The sequence below is a fragment of the Microtus pennsylvanicus genome, chromosome 1 (genome assembly GCF_037038515.1).
Source record: "Microtus pennsylvanicus isolate mMicPen1 chromosome 1, mMicPen1.hap1, whole genome shotgun sequence".
Taxonomy (NCBI): Eukaryota; Metazoa; Chordata; class Mammalia; order Rodentia; family Cricetidae; genus Microtus; species Microtus pennsylvanicus.
In genome coordinates, this window is record NC_134579.1 from 126,150,261 (window position 1) to 126,169,854 (window position 19,594).

The 19,594-nt window shown below is 51.0% G+C and overlaps 1 protein-coding gene across 2 annotated transcripts in view; it reads left to right on the plus strand.

Annotated features, from left to right (window-relative positions):
• Window positions 1–19,594, plus strand: part of Myo18b (myosin XVIIIB) — a 220,279-nt gene that overhangs the window by 48,271 nt on the left and 152,414 nt on the right. For both annotated transcript variants that reach the window (XM_075983418.1, XM_075983429.1), the window contains exons 14-21: window positions 2,223–2,313; window positions 4,774–4,966; window positions 6,372–6,452; window positions 8,069–8,216; window positions 10,869–11,028; window positions 14,096–14,279; window positions 15,112–15,331; window positions 17,042–17,151. In XM_075983418.1, coding sequence (XP_075839533.1) covers window positions 2,223–2,313; window positions 4,774–4,966; window positions 6,372–6,452; window positions 8,069–8,216; window positions 10,869–11,028; window positions 14,096–14,279; window positions 15,112–15,331; window positions 17,042–17,151 — 1,187 coding nt within the window. The remainder of the gene's footprint in view (window positions 1–2,222; window positions 2,314–4,773; window positions 4,967–6,371; window positions 6,453–8,068; window positions 8,217–10,868; window positions 11,029–14,095; window positions 14,280–15,111; window positions 15,332–17,041; window positions 17,152–19,594) is intronic.

Sequence of the window (19,594 nt, forward strand, 5' to 3'; positions counted from 1 at the left end):
CTGGAGCGCCTTGGGTCTGAGGAGCCATGGGGAAAGGTTGGGTCTTTCACTGGTAAAGGACAGATGAGAGGCTGTATCCATGAAGGTGGCTCTCCAGGGTCCTGAGGCTGTGGTTGTAGAAGACAGAGGTGTGCTTTGTCAGACAGCAGGGTTAGTGATAAGGAGGAGGGGCTGTGTGAACTAACTTCGGGGACAAACCTCTTTGTCCTGTGGGTCTCTGGAGCTGTCTATCTTCCAATAAGGTGGACGGCTCTTCTGTTTCGTTCCCAGTTTGAACTCTGCTGTCTCCTCCTCTCAGTTGTAGCACACTACACACGTAAACGGCAAGCTTGTGTGTGCACACCCATGTACACATATGTGTGCACACAATACATATGCATAGGTAAGCAGAATGCACACAAGACAGACACACCACTTCTCGAGTCTGAATCAGTCTGTCCACAAAGGTCTCAGAGATAGACACTAAGCAGGCAAGGGACCTGTGTGCCTCAGATCAATGTTGTGAGGCTGTGGGTTGCCTAGCAACAGCCCAGGGTGGGGATGGAGATAAAGGAGGGATGGGAGCAGCAGTGGGTAGGCTGTCTAGAATGTGAAGCAGAAATATTTGTCTTGAGGGGAAATGGATTCTAATTCTATGACGGGAGCTGGGCGGAAGGTCAGGAGCTGTAACTGACTCCTCTCCATTGCACAGCCTCGTCCAGGCCAGCTACTTTCATGGGACACACTCATGCCCCTGTGTTCAGTCAAGTCTGAGGCTACCTCCCTACCCCCAGCGCTGGAGAGAGATCTTCTGCCATTTCCCACTGTTCTGTGTCCAAGTTGTGCCTCTGGGCTGACAGAGTCCAATTATCTCACCATTCGCTCTGCTTGAATGACCAAGTTATCTCAACAAAGTGATTCTGGCCAATTCAAACAGTTGGAAGACTCTGTGAACCCAGAAGATTTCACCCGAGTAAATCTTAGGAGTGAAGTGACTGGGTCTGAGTGTGAAGCCGTGACTGCGTCCAGAGGAACGAGCACCATGCAGGCCATCCACGCTTCCATTCTGTGCCTGGTGCCAGGGATTTAAAGCCCCAACCCCAGAGACGGTTCCTCACTTCAGGGCATCCCAGAGACGGTTCCTCACTTCAGGGCACCCCAGAGACGGTTCCTCACTTCAGGGCATCCCAGAGACAGTTCCTCACTTCAGGGCATCCCAGAGACGGTTCCTCACTTCAGGGCATCCCAGAGACAGTTCCTCACTTCAGGGCATCCCAGAGACGGTTCCTCACTTCAGGGCATCCCAGAGACGGTTCCTCACTTCAGGGCATCCCAGAGACGGTTCCTCACTTCAGGGCACCCCAGAGACAGTTCCTTACTTCAGGGTACTCCCAGTCCCAGAAGGGAGACACAGTTTAAACTAATAAAGACCATGAAGGCAAAAAATAGATATAAAGTATAATTATAAAGCATTGGTATAAAACTGATGCTATATGCCCAGATTGGGAGTGGCTCCCCAACCCCACAGTCAGCTCTCTCTATTGTACAAAGGACAGGAGCCAGTCATATTCGGAAGGGTTATTTGGACTAAGAGAGCAATCAAGGGTCTATTCCAGGACCTAGTGACCTAGAACCCCCCACCCCCCGTGGCCCTGCTTTTTCATGTTCCTGCCACCTCGAGGTAGTGCTAGCCTGAGGACTGAGCATGGAATGTGGCGCCATGTCCAAAATACAGCGGCATATCCCTTTCTACCATTGCGATAAGACACCATTATCAATGCAACTTCTAGAAGAAGCATTTGGCGTGGTGGCAGGTGACAGGCTGGGAAAACAGCAGGAAGCTACATCTCAAGCCCCAAGCATGGGGAATGGTTCAAGTCTTTTGAAACACTTGAAGACCTCATCTCCCCCCACAAGGTCACACCCCTAATCCTTCCCATGTAGTCCTGCCAACTGAGACAGATATTCAGATGTGTTTGCCTATGGGAGCCATTCTCATCCAAACAGTTCAGCAGCTCTCTGAGGAGCATGTGAGGCACTGGGAGAAACACGGCACACTAGGGGAGACTCTGGGGTCTCACTGGGTTGTTAGCACCTTTCTTAAAACCACACACATATTATTTGATCATTGAGGGAGGTGGCTTCTCTCTCTGGTGACCCTGGCTGCTTGGTATCGATGCTCTTGGCCCTAGGAGAGGTCATGGCCTCTAAGTATTAATCGTTTTCTGTCTCCCCCATCCCAGGGCTCAAGATGACAGGTGTGGAATGTGTGGAGGGGATGGCCTCTGGCCTGTACGAAGAGCTCTTCGTGGCTGTGGTCTCCCTCATCAACAGGTAATGGTGGTCTGTCAGACTGAACCCAGGCCTTCTTCCGTACATAATGGGCACAAACCAGGGGCGTTTCTCAGAGTGGGATACTGTAAACAGAGGAGAGGTTTCTAAGGCAAAGCTGGCCTTAAATCTCGCCCTTGCTGTGTGACTTCCCTAAATCCGTTTATTCCTCTGGTTTCTACAACTTGAAAGCTGTTGTTTCCTCTGGGCTTACTGGAACATTAGAACAAGTGAGCAATACACTGTAGTACATTTCTAACAGTGAAAATCCCAGCAGCAGCACCTGGGACAGCAGGACTTCGGGGCGCAGGACCTGGGGACGTGGGACCTGGGGGTGCAGCTCAAAAGGGAAAGTTCTCCCACTCGAGCTAAAGGGACAATGTTCAGAGCCCAGAACCCATCTAAACAAGCCAGGCATGGAAGCACAGACCTGTAATCCCCGACCTGGGAAGGTGAGGCTAGGCAGACTGTTGGTGAGCCAAAGCCCTGAGCTCCACGTTCAGTGAGAAATCCTGCCTCAAAGAACAAGGAGAAGACAACAGCAGGTGGCATAACCTCTGTATACACATACAAACACACACATATATACATACACATACATGTATACACACACATACACACATACCCATGCATGCATGGGCACAAATGTGTACACGCACACACACATGCACACACATATTCACATGTGCACAATACATACATATGCACACAAATGTGTTCACACACATACACACATGCACATGTACAGATGCACATACACATACACACATGTGCACATACCTACACATGTCTTATGGGCACACGTGGTCATGCACACACATACACACATGTGCTCACAGATATGCATGTGTGCACACACATATACATGCATACATGTGTTTGCACAGCACACACACATACACATGCACACACGTGTGTACACAAATATGCACATACACACATGTATACTCACACCCCAACAAAACTTACGGATTTGGTAACACCTGCTAAGGGCTGGGGACAGCCTTAATGATTCACCCTGCCTTGTGTGTTTTCTTCTCACATGGGCCCAGTGTGCAGATGAGAAGAACAAGGTGTGGGATGGGGAGCCAGTGAGATGCTGCCCTCTGCTGCTGTCTTCCAGTGCACTGCCCTCGTCATTTATTTCTCTAGCGTTTCCTTCTGGGTGTGGGGGACGAGCAGGACAGACTAGCAGGGTGGCCTGTGGGGTGGCAGTCCAGGGAAAATGCCAGGCTGCTCCGAGTTCCATCTTCCTCAGAAGTCCATTGAGCAGCTCCAGCAGGACCCGTGGGGAACACGGGGAGGGGGTCCCCTTCTCTGCAAGAGTGCGCGGCATAATTAGACTTCGGAATCCTGTTAAGGGATGAGCTGCTGCTGCGTAGCAACCGAGCAGCCGGGATCTCCAGTTGCCAGGGCCTTGGAATCCGCTCCCTTTATCGCTATCTGAGTAATTACCATCCGCCCGGAGGCACAGGCGCCATATCTAGAAACTGGGGGATCATTGTGCTTCGAGGAAGGGAGGGCTGTGAGCTTGGAGTGAAGGGGAGCGGAGGGGCCACCTATCCCACCCGTGGCCTGCCAGCATCTCTACAATAGAGGCTTTACTGAGAAGGAAGGTCACCATGTCCATTACGGGCTCTAGGAGGTGCCTCCCTCCCCAATCTCACCCTCCTCTCGTGCACGTCTCTGTGACGGCTGCCCCGTTCGATCCCTTTGTATAGACAGAAAAATCTTCATAAGGAGAATGGAGAACTAAGGTCCAAAGCCTGCTCTCCAGATCTGACAGCAGATGTTGCTGGTGATGGCCAGAGCAGAGGACTTTGCTGAGCACCAATCAGAGGGCAAGCTGTGTGGTCCCGGCAGTGGGTGTGGTGTAATGTCCCACTCTCCCAGAAGCCTTTGGAGCTGGCCTCTGCCTCGAATCATTTCACAGCCCAGTACCAGAGAGCTCAGGCAGCTCCCCAGAGACACACAGCCCTCTGGGGCAGAAGAGAATGGCAGCCCATGCTTCAGAGTCTTTCCCTTCTGTCTTTTGAGTCAAGCAGTCTGGGCTGTCTGTCCAGTTATAAACATTGGAAGTATCCAGGGAAGTGATAACATACACAATGTATCTCTCAGCTCAGATATGCTATGGGGAAAGAGAGGGATTTCTCTGGTGGCTTCTGACGTAGGCCCCGATGGAGAAGTCACACTGACTGAAAGCTTGCTGCATCCTTGCCTCACTGACACACTGACACTTAAACCCACTTCCTTCACTGCAGCCCTGGACCAACTCACTCCTGCCATCATGTAACAGCTGGGGAAAGTCATGATCAGAGAGGTTAAGTAGATTACCTGGGGCGGGAGTCACATAGTCTATACACGGTGAGCTTGGGTTCAGAGCCAGATCCACCTAGAACGCTGCCTCACTTTCTCCATCTCTGCTAGGGGAGGGTTGAACCAGCAGATCTTTTTTCTCCCCAGATCTTTCTCCTCCCACCATCTGTCTATGGCTTCCATCATGGTGGTTGACTCTCCAGGCTTTCAGAATCCTCGGCACCAGGGCAAGGACCGGGCGGCCACCTTTGAGGAACTGTGCTACAATTATGCCCAGGAACGCCTGCAGCTACTGTTCTACCACAGGACCTTTGCTTCTACCCTGGAGAGATACCGAGAGGTGTGTGTTGGCTGGACTGGGGCCTCCCAGGCCTGTGCCCAGGGGTGAGGCCAAACGGGTGGAGTAAATATCTGTTCCAACTGACCCGAGTCACCTGTGCGACACCTTGCTCCAGGTCTGGCTACCTCCACCTCTGCCCTGGTGCAGACGGTTCCCCACGAGCTGCTGTTGTGTCCAGACACAGGGCTGACTACCCTTGGGGGGACAAGCAGTCACTTCCAATGGAGTAACAGGAGCATGCACCTGGACACATGCCTTCTGTGGGAATTTCCAGAAATTCTCAGCATGTGAGCCAGGAACACATAAGGCCCAGTTGCCTCTGAATGGCCTCTTTCTTCCTATGTCCATGCTGGCCATCAGAGGGGGTCACACTCACACTCTCAGCACAGAGGAATGCACAAACCCTGAGCAGACAACAAAGAGAACGTATCCAGATGGACTCAGTGTGTATCCACTACCGGGTTCTCCTCCAGTGAGCGCTCAGGGCGGGGATAGCGAGGATAAGGGGCTTGGACTCAGCTATTCCTTTAGTTGGCGCTGACGTGGATCAGACACAAAAGAATAATTACAGGTTGGAGAGTCCCAATCTAATGGCATTGATTGGCTGTGTCGCCTTAGAAAACCTGGTGACCTTTTCTGACCCTTGATTTTATCAAAAGGAAAACAGAGAGTGATCGTCTTACATCACTGGAGATAGCCCATCTGCAGAATACACTGCCTTGATGACAGGGCACAAGAGACCTTCTGTCATTGCTCAGAAGTTTCTGGGGGACTAGGGCAGACTGGTCTGGGCGGACACCCATGTTCCTAGCAACACTAGCACTGCAGACAGGAGGCTGTGTTAGGTCACCAGCCCAACTGTTCTATGCAGGAACATACCAAGAAAACAAGGCTGACAGATTCTATGGGACATCGCCCAATCATTAGAAAGTTAGTTGTGGTTCCTGCTACAGTGTGTGCAAACTTTGAAGACATTCTGCTAAGTGACACGCAGCAGTCAGCAAAGGATGCACACACTAGCTGATGCCTCTTCATGGGTGGGGTGCTGACAGCGAAGTCATGGGCCGGGAAGGTGGGATGTCTGCAGTCTTAGCATGCAGGAAGTGTGGGAGCTGTGTAGTTGGCTGTTTTCATTTCCCAGGGTGGGAACTTCCGGCACGCATTGAACACTGTTGACGTCTGCACTGTAATTTTAAACAGTTCTGGAGCATAGTAGGATGCTTGCTCACTGGCATCCATGCCACCAATGTCACTCATCTACAAATGGTCATGGGGCAAAGTTTCTGCCACATACATTTCACAATTTTAAAAGTAACTTCGAAAGGATGACTTAGTCATGCTGGAAGCTTCACTTTCCCCCCTGAACTTACAGAGGAAACTAACATACACATCGTATGAATTTCAGGAAGGCATTTCCGTGCACTTTGACCTCCCAGAGCCATCCCCAGGAACTACAGTGGCTGTTGTGGATCATAATCCCTCTCAGGTAAGAGAGGATCCAGGGCCCTGGGGCTCTCAGGCTTTGTTGGTGCCTGTTCTCTAAGTTCTTTGAACCAGGGTTTCCCAGGGATAGTTACAGACCTTGACTGGTGTGGGGTGTGACCATGGAAGTGCCCTGAAGCCTAAAGCATGCACTCAGTTCTGTGCTAGTCTTACAGCAGACTTGCATTGGCCTGACAGGAGCCAAACATGTCAGGACTGCAGCAGCTCCCACTGGAGCCATCTAGGATTCCGCTGCTGATGCTGGCTGCAGAGACTGGAGGGAGGGAGCGACCTCTGTGGGAGAGGGCTCACACTGACACCATCCTCCTTCCTAGAACTTGATGACTGTACCCCAGCTCACCCTTGTCACAGACCTTTGACCTGGGGCCCTAGCTTCTTATTTTTGTTTTCTGCCCTTTGCTTTTTAGTGTGAAAGTTCATGCGCTATGCAGCAATCTAGGCATGGGTTCAGTCTTGATGAGTTTAAGCCCATCTTTTCACTTCTCTCTGCCTCGGTTTCCCCTTCTCCAAGTAAGGAGGGTGTAGTTCCCTGAGTGGGTATAACCTCACCGAAACATTGAACAGAAAGCACTTGCCACTGAGTGAGACCAGAAGGTCCTGTCAGTGGCCCTTGCCCTGCCTTGGGCTATGGCAGGCTGCAGCCCCTCATCCTGTCTCCTGCTGGCTACGACAGTTGTTGCTCCTCAGGTCACAGTGGATCAGCTGCCCTGTGAAGCCTCCTCCATAGCCCATCATCTGTTGAAAGGTCATCTGGGAGAGTGCAGTGGTCAGAGGGACCGGAACTGGCTTCTGAGGCCCTCTGCTGAGTAAGGATGGACCAGCTGTCCATCTTGATTCCAGCGACGAGGGCCAATGGTCCTCCAGGCTTGGCCTCTGTGAGCATCATGGGACCTTGACTGTGTCCCTTTCCAGGCTTTAGAGACTGAACTGTCATCAGAGCCCTGCTTCAGTTCCGAGAGCCCCAGTTGGTGGGCAGCCCAGGGCCCCAGGCACACGACGTTGGCAGTGTTGGCACATCTGATACCCAGCACTACTCAGCCCATTGTTCCTTGTGCCAACTCAGCCTCACCAGGTCTCTCTCATATACCAGTCTGCAAATCCATGGGATTCCCAGAAGGTTGCTATGGGTAGTTTTAAAATTCCATGTTTGCTCTAGAATCAAATTCATGTTCTCTAGAATATTCCTTGAGTGCTTATCTCTTTAAATTTATTCTCTGAGATCTCAGTATAACAAAACACCAAGATTTCTAAGAGGGGAGTGGTGTGGCGGGCCAATTGTGAACATGCTGGAGCTTCCTGTGTGGCTGGGGAGGAATTACAAGCAGACACACGCTTCTCAAGTCCCCAGGGCAGCCCTCTGGGGAGGGCCTTTCCAGGCTCCATTTTACATGGGGAAACAAGGCTCAGAGGGGATACGGTAGGTTGTCCAGGGTCATAAAGATGGAGGTGGGGAGGAGTCATACCCTTTGCAGACAGCTCTTGACTTCAGTATGAGAGTGAAAGCTGAGCAGGATCACAGGGCTCAGCAGGCATGCTTAGTCCTGAGGGCTGTGAAGAGTGTCCAGAACCGAGTCTCGCACACACTGCATCTCCTACCAGGTCCACCTACCGGCTGGAAGAAGTTCTGAGGATGCCAGAGGCCTTTTCTGGGTCTTGGATGAAGAGGTCCGGGTGGAAGGCTCCAGTGAGAGTGTGGTACTTGAGCGTCTGCGCACAGCCTTTGAGAAGAAGTTGGCTGGGGCTGATGGTAAGGGAGGCAGGGGTAGGGATGGGGGTGCATCCTGCCTCAGTGTGGAAGCCTGTCTATACCGGCTGGGAAAGGCTTTGACTTTTTTGCTAGGCAATCACAGTACCTGGGTCTGTTTTAGGAGGCCACAAACGTGTGCTAACATCTATTAAATGCAGTGGGAAAAATCAGGTCAAATATAATGTTTACGTATATGCACATACACATGTAATGCAGGCCTGTATGTTAGTAATGTGGTCTGCCTGCTTGTACATTGTAACGCTTGTAAAGCAGGATTGAACGTGCATGTGCACATGCATGCACGTGCGTGTGTGCACACACACATACCTGCTACAATATAATGTAGCCAGGGAAATCCCAGAGAAACTCCACACCATGCTGTTTGAACCTCTAGCCTCCAAAACTATGAAGTTAGAACGTTTTTTAAAATATAGGAGCCTGTCTCCGGCTATGGTCATGAAAATGGAGCAGTGCACAGAAGTCCCCTTTCTGTTGCTCCTCGAATGTGCCTTGCACACCCTCCTCACTCCAGGGACCGTGTACTGCCAGTTCTGTGCACAAAGGCACCTTCTACTTCATCCCAGCACAGTGGGAGGACTTCCTCACCTCCTTTGAGTCTGGGGTCCTCCCTAGCCATCACCTTGTGTAAAACAATACCCCACATCACTGGGGACCCCCACACCTTTACTTTCTCCACCAGCTGACATCACACACTTTTCCATCAGACATCCCCATCGCAGGGTAGGCCGGCTCCTCCAGCATGCGAGCTGGGCTGGCTTCCTCACAGAGGCAGTCCCTAGAGTAGCCCTGGTGTGACTAAGTGCACAGGTTCTTGACACAAAATGGATGAATACGTGAAGTCAGTGATGCGGAGCCAATGAAACGAAATTCTTAAATGGGTGTCATCTGAACCCTGACTTTAAAGCAAAGAGGCTGGAAGTCGGGTCAGAAGGGAGCGGTGTCTTGTGGAGCGTGGCTGGGGTAGGAAGGACCCACTAAAGTCTGTAAACCTTTCTTCCTTTAGGCTTGATTGTCCAGCCCCAGGTACTCTGAGCTGGATGCTCCAAGGCTCTCTGTTCCCAGGGGGAGACTCTGTCCTTTGTACTGAATGGGCCAGGACAGACATGTTAATTCAGGCATTTTGGTTTCAAAGACTCCCCATCCCCAGATCTTTCTAATGAGCTCTGAGCTCTTGAGAATAAATGGATACTATGACCTCTGCCGAGTGTCCTCTTACAGGCCAGTGAGACTGTCTTGGATAATGTTCTGTTGCTGTGAAGAGACACCATGACCACAGCAACTCTTATAAAAGAATGCATTTAATTGGGGGCTGTCTAACGGTACAGAGGTCCAGTCCATTTTCGTCATAGCGACGAGCATGGTGGCATGCAGACATCGTGCTGGAGAGTTCCACATCTGGATTCATAGGCAGTGGGAAGAGAGACTCATGACTTGGAACAGAATTTTCAAAACATCAGAGGCCACCCCCAGTGACACACCTCCTTCAACAAGGCCACACCTCCTAACCCTTCAAATAATAGTGCCGTTTCCTGAAAACCAAGTGTTCAAATCTATGAGCCTAAATGGGGGCCATTCTCATTCAAAGCATCACAGAGCCCACCCAACAAGGGTTGGGGAGTCTCCAGGGAACCTGTGTCTCTAGACAGTCGAGTTCTGCTACGCATTCTGTTCCATTCTGAATAGAGAGGGCTGAAAAGACCCTGCCTGGAGATCCAGTCTTATGGGGGAGGTAAGGAAGGACCGAAACAATACAAGACAAGGCTTTGTCTCCCACTAGTGTCCACCCACTCATCCGTCCATCCCCAGTGCTTCCTACAGTCCATATGCCAAGCATGACACTAAGGACAGAGAGATAAACACTGATTCTGAAGCAGCACCCACAGGTTAACCTTAGTAACAGTGGAGACAAGGCTGCCGCTTGCTCAGAGAGTACCATGTGCCACGTGCTAGCTAATGTTTTATGCAGCCTTAGACCCTTCCCACCTTGGGAAGTATGTATTATTTAAGTGTCACTTTGCAGACCAGAGAACTAGGGCTTGGAGAGAGCATTCCAGTGAATGTTTTCCCTCTAACCCCAAGGCCAGGTCTTCTGTGTCTCTGATCCTGTCTCTTGTTCAAGGGTTGTACAAGGGTTCGCTATCTCCCAAAGGAGCCTTTGTTTGACTCGTGGTACTTCAGAGGGGTCTAGATTTCCCATGGATGCATGTTTTAAAGTATTTAACAGCCACTTATCTCCACACATGGTGGGAAAGAAATGGTGCTTATTCACGCCAGGTTCACAGTCAAATACTTCTTTTAAAAAGAATGTGCCTGTGAAAACGTGAGTCGGTTTAAACAAAACCTGATGTAAGCCATGACCCAGGTGACAGCTGGGTACATATGGGAATCTCAGGAAGAATGTGTGTTCTCTGATTTTGGGCTGAATAGGCATCTTGGGCTTAAGAACACAAAAAGGAACAGATCTGGAAGTGAGGCATGCACCTCACCACTGCAGCGAGTGTGTACAGCAGGAACTGCCGGCTTTAGCTGTCTAGAAAGACACTGACCATTTTAAATTTGGTGGTGGGTATGTGAACAGAGTGCTCACAATCCTGACAGACACCCAATGCTCACGCCCCCTTCTCGTTCCAGGACCCCCTGTGCTGCGGACCTGCGAGCAGCCCCTTCAGTGTGAGCTGTTCCACCAGCTGGGACTGGACCCTGTACGCTATGACCTCACAGGCTGGCTTCGCAGAGCCAAGCCTAACCTCTCAGCCATGGAGGCCCCCCAGGTCCTGCAACGGTCCAAAAGGTGAGCCTCGCTGGGTGTGGGACAGGGCACATCTGTCCCTATGGCTGTTTCTGTTTAGCAACAAGCCAGTGAGTGAGGACGGCAGTCTAGAAATCCCATCTGTCTGCAGTAGCGGAACAAAGGCCGTGACTCCGATTGGAGTAGCACTATGTCTCCCTGGGGGCAGAGCAGACCTGGTGGCAGAGCGGAGTAGGCCTTGGGGGAGTCAGCTCACAGCCAGGAAGCCGTGTCTCTGTATTTTGGCTTTCCACCTCTCATTAAGTATCTGAGAGATGGTGCAACTGGAGTAACTTTTATGGACATCCTAGAACCCGGGGGCTCATAAAACCAAAATGATATGTTTTGTAGCAGTAGAAAAAGCTCTTCGAGCTCCCTGCTTACTCGTCCCAGAAGCACTGGAACAAGGCCTGCAGCAATCCAGACTCCATTTCCAGGTTAATAGAAAACACTTGCTATGTGAGGGTGCATGCCTCTCAAGTTCAGTGCTGGAAACCTGCTGGGGCAGAGCCTAGAGGTGGGCAGAGAAGGAGGGACCTGTGTTTCGGGTAGGTAGACTAATCAGGAAACACATGCTGAGTGCCTACTGTGTGCTCTCTCTTATTCTTCTTCAGAGGAATACGCATTCTTAGATCCATTTTACAGCCGGGGAAACGTGTCTCCAGTGGTGAAGCCTCTTGCTTTTGACTCTGTTGGCATAGCCAGGATACTGCTTAAACCTCAGCAATGCTCAGGGAAGCTCTTAGGGTCTTATGGTCAGAGTTCATTGTAACCCCCAAAACTCAGAAGGCCAAGGGAGTTCATAGCTCTTGCAGAGACCCAGAGGAGGAGTGAGGCAGAAAGAGGGTTACTGAACGGGGATCTAGGACACTGGGGTCAAGCCACCGTTCTATCCTTTGGCGTGATGGTGAGTAGCCACGCTGTCTCCCGTGGCCTCCTTCACCATAAACTCAAAGCCAGAAGCAGAAGATTCAGCAGGCCAGTTCTCCTTCACAAGCAGGGGGCGTGCAGATTGTGCCTCAGTTTCTTTCTGGCACACACCAGAAAACCTTGGCCTCCTATTTCATAGCATAGACGTGGGGGTGGTAGCCATACATGGTTACTTAGTAACACTTCTACAGTATAAAGTAGCAGGCAACTTAGGAAGGAGGCTGAGTTGCAATAGACTTTCGGGGCACACTTTATGGTCCTGAAGAGTTGCTTCCTGCTCTGATACCCCACATCTGAAGCCAAGTGAGGGGCGTTGAGTCAGGGGAGGGAGGCAAACTCATAGTGACCTGGTGAATCTGTGTCTCGGTGCCCGGACAAGGGTTGAAAGGCATAGTAACACTGGTTATAAATCCTATTAGAATGTTTTTCCAGGCAAGAGGAAGCACACTTTTAATCCCAGCACTCCAGAGGCAGAGGCAGGTGGATCTCTGTGAGTTGAGACCAGCCTGGCTCACATAGTAAATTCTAGGCTAGCCAGGTCTCACAGTGAAACCCTGTTTCAAAACAAACAAATAAATAACAAAAAACAAGAACAAAACACCAAATAACCAAAACCAAAGGAACGTTTTGAGATTGTTGCAGCTGGTTGCCTACCCTGGTGACTATAAGACCAAGCCCTACTGGATCTTAGAGTGAAGGTCTGTAGTCAGAGTGTCAGTGAACGCATCAGGACCGAGTTCAGGACCAGAGTCTCAAGGGCTTTCAGAAGGCTACAGCAATATTGCTTTGGTCATATCTAACTGGGGAGCTGAGGTGTTCCAGAGAGAACAGGGGACTTGCCCAAAGTCACACGAAAAACAGAAGACCAGAAGATTCCATCCACTCCACGGGATAGTACCACACATCAGGTCGGGGCTGGGATTGGGAGCACTGGTCATCTCCATCCCTAGCTTGTGGCTCCTGGGTGCTGTGTCAGCATGTCGGGGTGCCACACACCACACCTCTGTCGAATCTTGCTACCTTGTCATGCTTCTAACACATTTCACACACCTCTGGCCCCCGTGAGTCAGTGTGCAGTGATATGGATCACGTGACTTTAGGTCTGGATCTGGAGTGGGACTTGGGCTTTTGGGTAGTGATGAGAGATCCCCAAATGCTTAGTGAAGAGACAGGACAGGTGGCATGTGGCAGGCACCAGGCCTCCGGCTTCTAGCTCCTCCCACTGGAGCAGTGGGTTTTATCCAGTTGCCTTTTTATTTTCGAAAAAAAAAAACTTTGATATATTATTCAAAATTATGATGCAGGATTATGGGAGGCTATTTTCCTGGTCCCCGTGTAGACAGCTCTATCTGAAGGGTTGGATGGCGACCACTGTGTAGCATACATGTGCTTTGGGTCCATTCTCACTCTACCTCACTATTTCTGCCCCCCACTAGTTCTTTCTGCTCCCAGATGGATTTGCTTCTACTGTCAGGAATGAGAACACATATGACCTTATGCTTCCATCAGGTCTGGGGTCCACAGATGAGAGAAAACAGTGATCCCGTCTTTCTGAGATTGCCTGAGGTCTTTCAATGTGATTATTTACAGTTACAGCTATTTTTCTGAAAATGGCCTAACTCCATTCTTCTGCGTGACCCACAAAGAATTCTGTTGTGATACAAGCCATATTTCTTTATCCATTTATCTGTTGGGCACCCAAGTTGGTTCTGTATTTTTGCCCTTGAGCAAAACCAGCTTGGGTCCATTAGGGAGCCTTAGTAGCCAGACAGCCTTGCAATACATGTTGGAAGAGGCCGGTTGTGGGGAGGCTGAGAGGAGGTGGAGACTCTTTAGGTGTAAGCCTGGGCACTTCATTATTGTCTTGTAGCAGCGAGTCATTCATTTCTACAGTCATAAAGTTGGCACCTACTGTATACCTGGCCTGCTCTCGGGATAATTAACATGGCTATGCCTTCAGGATGGAAGGGGCTTCCTAGGATTGCCAGGAGGGAGATTCTCATGGGCAGGGGAGGGAGTTGCTCAGGAGGGAGCCAGCATTTCTGAGACAGAAGGGTTGTGAACAGAGGTACTCATGCCTTCCTTCCCCGTGGGAGAGCTTACCAGAGAGTCCCTTGAAACCCTCTCTCTTCCTCACTAGGGAGGAGCTGCAGAACCTCTTCCAGGCCCGGGCCAAGCTGCCTCCTGTGTGCCGTGCGGTGGCAGGACTTGAGGGCACCTCCCAGCAGGCTCTGCACCGGAGTCGTGTGGTGCGGAGGGCTTTTGCCAGCGGCGTTGCTGCACTGAAGAGGAAGGCCCCCTGTGCCCAGATCAAGCTGCAGATGGTGAGTGGGCGAGCTAGGCTATGACCCATGTGACCTTGGACCTCCGTCACACGGACCACCACCCACCAGGTTGCTCACTGAGTGGGTGAGCTAGGCTATGACCCTTGTGACCTTGGACCTCCATCACAGGGACCACCACCCCACCAGGTTGCTCACTTCTACTGCATCCTGCAAAACCACAGAGATAGATTTCCCCTGCTCTACTGAGAGGGACACAGCAGTTCCAAGTCTTGGAAAATCGTGACCATGGCCACCCCTGAGAAATGACTCACCCAGGTCCAAGGCCAGAGGCTTGGGCATTTGGTGTTGAGCTGAGGACCTTGTGAGGGGGCATTGCCCTCTTGTTTGAACTGTTAGACGAGTTCCATTTTCCTTTCTCCCTGAGACACCTTCTCTGGTGGGGTTCAGGAAACAGGATCCAGCATCCATGTGAACATGCTGCTTTAACCTGCTAACAGGTCGGACTGGTCCTGGGCAGGCTGAGCGTGAATGAGAACTGTGGTTGTAGATTGCAGACCACAGGAAGAATATGTTTGAAGAATGAAACCCTCACAGAATATTAGCCCCAAGTACTGAGTCCTGGGTTCTAGCCATAGTTCCTTTGCTGGGGGTGTCTCTGTGACCTAGTCACACACACTGACTTCTCCCATACCTCAGTTTCCCCAGCTGTGTTTACCGGGCCGCTTATTTTTCCCAAACTTAAGCCAGCATAAGCACAATGTCTTGGGTGTGGGACACAGGGCGTCCCCAAGGATGTCCAGGTGATGCTCAATGTGTGCCTGTCCACTTCCCCTTGAGACATCAGCTCTGATCCTGTCTGCTTCGGTCCCAGGATGCTCTCATCAGTTTGCTGAGTCGGTCTCAGCTGCACTTCATCCACTGCCTTGTGCCAACCTCAGTGGAAATCAAGACTGGGCAGGGGACTCCATCACCTCCACAGCCTGGTGGAGACCAAGGCGGAGCCAACAAGCCCCCAGCTCTGGACATTCCAGCCTTGAGGGTTCAACTTGCAGGCTGTCATATCCTAGAGGCATTAAGACTGCACAGGGCAGGTAAGAAACAGATGGGAACAGGTGCCCTTGTCCTGGTGCACTCACTCTGCACTAGTCAGCCACAGGACAGGAACATTCGTTATATCTCAGAGAGTCACCGAACACGAATGCCCACTGTGGGTCCTGCGCTGTGCATGCAGGGAGAAAAGTTGTACCTGCCTCCCATTTTACAGATGAAGCAACTGAGGTTCAAAATAGTGAAGGATTCCTCAGGGTCACACTGCAGGGATAAGAGCACTGGGATATCAGGTGTCCCTGACTTCCCATGTGGCTTCCAGAATTGCTTCTGGCTCCAGAGGGCTAGGCCCAGCCTTTACACCCATCATGGGAAGAGTGGAAGTCCCCAAATGAGTAAAAGTTTAAGGTTTCAGACTGTAAGCCAGTGTGAAGATCTCTGCATGCAGGGTGACAAGATGAGGTGCAGAGGCAAGAGGCTCATGGGTGTCTAGGGGACTTTCCTACTCTTAGGGGTGGGGTACCCCAGCAGAGGTAAAATAATAATCAGGTCCTGAGGTAGAAGAACTGGCTGCCATCTGGCAGTAGGGAGGACAGTTAGAAGAGGGACCACAGGGTAAAAGCAGGGTAAGATCAGGGAAGTACAGAGCTGGGGTTTCTGGGAGTGAGCTCAGGCAGGGTGCAGAGCTAACACTCCTCCAGGGGAGGTCACAGCTGCCTTCTCTGACCTCTCAGCGTCTGCCAGGTACAGCTGGGTGATGGAGCGGCAGGAGATGTGGGGTTTTCAGCAAAGAAAAGAGTGTGCAGATCTGTTTAGCATGCAACCCTGTGCCTGTGGTTTCTGCATCAAGTTTGATCTGAAATCGCCCCCATTGTTTTCTACCACTTGGCCTTCGAAGGTCTGAGCTCAGCCACTCTCTGCAGAGGCCGGGCAGCAGTCTCATGTGGCATGTGTGTATAATGTCCTACGGTCTCTGATGTTCTAGCTTGTGGTCACTGCAAATCCCATGTCAATAGTGGAACCTTGGACACAGAACATTTGACAAAGAAGCTGGGGATCGTTAAAAACAAAGCTGAGACACCCCACTCCCCACTAAATACCGAGAGCATCGGCACAGGTGGAGGGAAGTGGATAACGTCACAGGGAAAAGAGGGGGTTCACAGCTGGCAGCCGGGCCCCACAGCCAATAGACTTGCCTGCCTAACAGCAGGTGTGGCTGCCTCATAGAGTGTGTGTATATGTATACATGTGTGTGATTAGCGTGAATATGTGTGTGTGTATTCATGAGTTCGTGTGTATGCATGTGGGTGTGGTGTTGTATTATGCATGTGTGGAGTGTATGTGATATGTGTTGATGTGATATGTGTGGTGTGTATATGCATGTGGTGCGTGGTGTGTATGGCAGCTCCTGTCTATGCCCAGTACTTTGCTCACCCCTTAGATTATATGAGAAGCATGATGCCCTGGTCAGTGTACAAAGGCTTTAGCCATCCTTCCCATTGGGTGAACGGAGATGCATGTCCTGTGGGACTCTGGAAGGAAGGGTGTTGGCATTTGAGAGCTATTGAGAGAGTTTCCTGAGTGACAGCCCTGGAAGATGCTGTAGAGTTTTCCAGAAGGTCTTGTGATGGAGGAGGTGTTTACAATGAAGCCTGAGAGCAGGAACACGTGAGCAGTCGTTAGTACTGACTGAGCACTGCCTCCCAGCGCGCTGCCTGTGCCTTCCCACTCATGACTGCCTGCTGTGTCCCCAGGTTATGCTGAACACATGGGGCTTGCCCAGTTCCGCCGTCGGTTCCAGGTGCTGGACCCTCTGCTACTGAAGAAGCTTGACTCGACGTCTGAGGGACTGGATGAGAGAAAGGTACGTGAGTTTGGCTCACAGGCAGGGGAGGCCAGATGCTCCTGCGTGACCGCTGTTCTGCATGGGTTTGAGGACAGTGGGGAGCAGCCTGTGATTTGAGTCAGACATCACCCTACCCAGAATGCCCTCCTGAAGCCTTCAAGAGTGTGCACAGAAAAGAATAGGAGGAAACAGAGTGGTGTGTCCCATGTCCCACCTCACAAGGATGGTGGCACACAACCCTCACCCTGCAGTGGCCCATAGGAGCACCTCCCATGAGAATGTGACCAACAGGCCACCACAGGGCCTTTGCACTGGCTGTCCTCTCTGCAGAGGACACTCTCTGCTGGATCCTTTGCTGTCCACCCCAGCTCAGGGACACTCAACATCGGGTCTTCTTGTTCTGGTATCTCAGGAGTCCCTGCCCTTAACTGAAATTAAGTTTCCCAGCAAGTACTCAATAATTTTAATCAGATAGCTGTATACACACATGTGTGTGCGCACACACAAGCATTCATGTGTATGTGTGTATGTGAGGATATGCTTGCACACAGACACACACAGGCACACACAAGTCACACGCTTGTACGCACACACAAATAGATGCACACAGGCACATACATATATACATACACACGCACACACACCATCTATCTTGGTACTTTCACCCTAATTTTTCTGTTTCCCATCCTGCTCTAAATCCATGAAACCTCATCTTTGCCCCTCACCCCTCACTTTCTACAATGGAGCTGTCCCATGATGAATGACCATGGGCTTGTCAGTGATTAGAGCCTGGTGGCATCACGTGGCATCCCTGAGAAGCTAGTGCCTTCAGTCTCTTTGGCAAATGAGGCCCTTAAAGATGAAGCAAATTTCAGGCCCTTAAAAGTGAATTCCGCTAGTGTTCATGGGCTTGTTCCTGGAAAGTCAGCTTCTAAGTTGCAGGGGAGGGTCGATGAAAGATTGTGGGTCTTGGAGTCAGACACGTGTAACTTCAGCTGTCACTCAGGTAGGTGACTATCTGTCTGCCTCAGTCTCCTTATCTTTAGAGTGGGAATAGTGGCAGCAGCTGTCTCCCTCAGTGCACAGGTCCTGGCTTGCGGGAAGAGCTTCTGTCAATAGCAGCAGCAGTGGTGGCCGCTGCAGCATCTTTCAGGGTCAGGCTAATGGGTGGGTGATCCACAGACTGTCACAACCATGCTGAATCATCCCCTCCATGTGCGTGTGTGTGCGTGCGTGTGTGTGTTCGGGCGCATGTGTCCGACTGTACTTGGAATCCTCCACTTTGTCATCCTCAGTGAACCTTAAGGTTGGAGAGGTAAACAGAGTCACAGTCTTAGACTTCTTGGTTTCTGCCCACTGTACCAGGACTCAGGGCACCTCCAGCTCCTTCTGGGTGCTTCTCCCCTTCTCTGAATTTTGGAAGCCACATAATTTGCTTTGGCTTTGATCAGCATGTGAGGTCTTTTCTCCTTGGTCCACGCATGACCACCACACAGAGGGGCCACAGTGCTGGAGACTCTGGGGTTCCTGTGCAGTGGGAAATGAGAAAGGCTGGGGCCTGAGGGAACTTCCTGTGGGGTGACGGGCACAGCTCATGGCAGCATTTGGACTCTGGACAAGTCAGCAGGACTCTGTTGTGACTAAACCAAATCCACCTCCATACACACTCCAGGCGCCAGAGAATGGAAAATTACCAGTGCAGCAGACTTGCTTGGAAGTATTTTTTGTTTCTCATTCCTTTTTTTTTATTTGTTCACAAATTTCATTTGCTGGGGCATAGAATTTTGGTAGCAAAGAAAGAAAACACCATCCTGCCTCTTATGAAAAAGCTGATAAATATTCATTTGTCAGGCAACGTGATGGGCTCTGAATTATGCATGAGTATGTACTCTGGTGGGCAAGCCGGAAGGCTCTGCAGCAGAGTGGTTAAGACCTCAGGATTCCGTGAGACAGGTCTGACAGCTAGGAAAGGTCACTGTCGACATAGACGCTAGACGGCAGCAGAGGGGATTCCTGTCAGGGTGGAAAACGGGCCCTAGCGGGTCGGTCCCCTTTGTGCCTGATTGTGGTGTCTCTGCAAGCTGTGCCAGCTCCTCAGAGAAGTGCTCTCATTCTGGGTGTGCACACTCACATCACAAAATCACTTCCTGGTGTTGGGGTGCACACCTGTGACCCCAATACTAAGGAGGTAGAGGTGGACAGATCAGTTCATGCTCATCCACAAGATCCAAGGTGGTAGAGTTCCAGGCTGAGACAGTGTTCCAAGACAAAGCCTTCTGCTCAGGGGAGTCATTTCTCAGCAGAGATGGCTGAAGCAGGACTGCAGAGCCAGGCGGAGACAGCTGGGGCTCAGACCTGGACTCTGACTCTGGGTCCTATTATGGGTACAAAGATTGCTCTCCCGTGATCTTAGAGCACTTACTTCAATTGCAGAGGACCCAGGTTCAGTTCCCGGCACCCA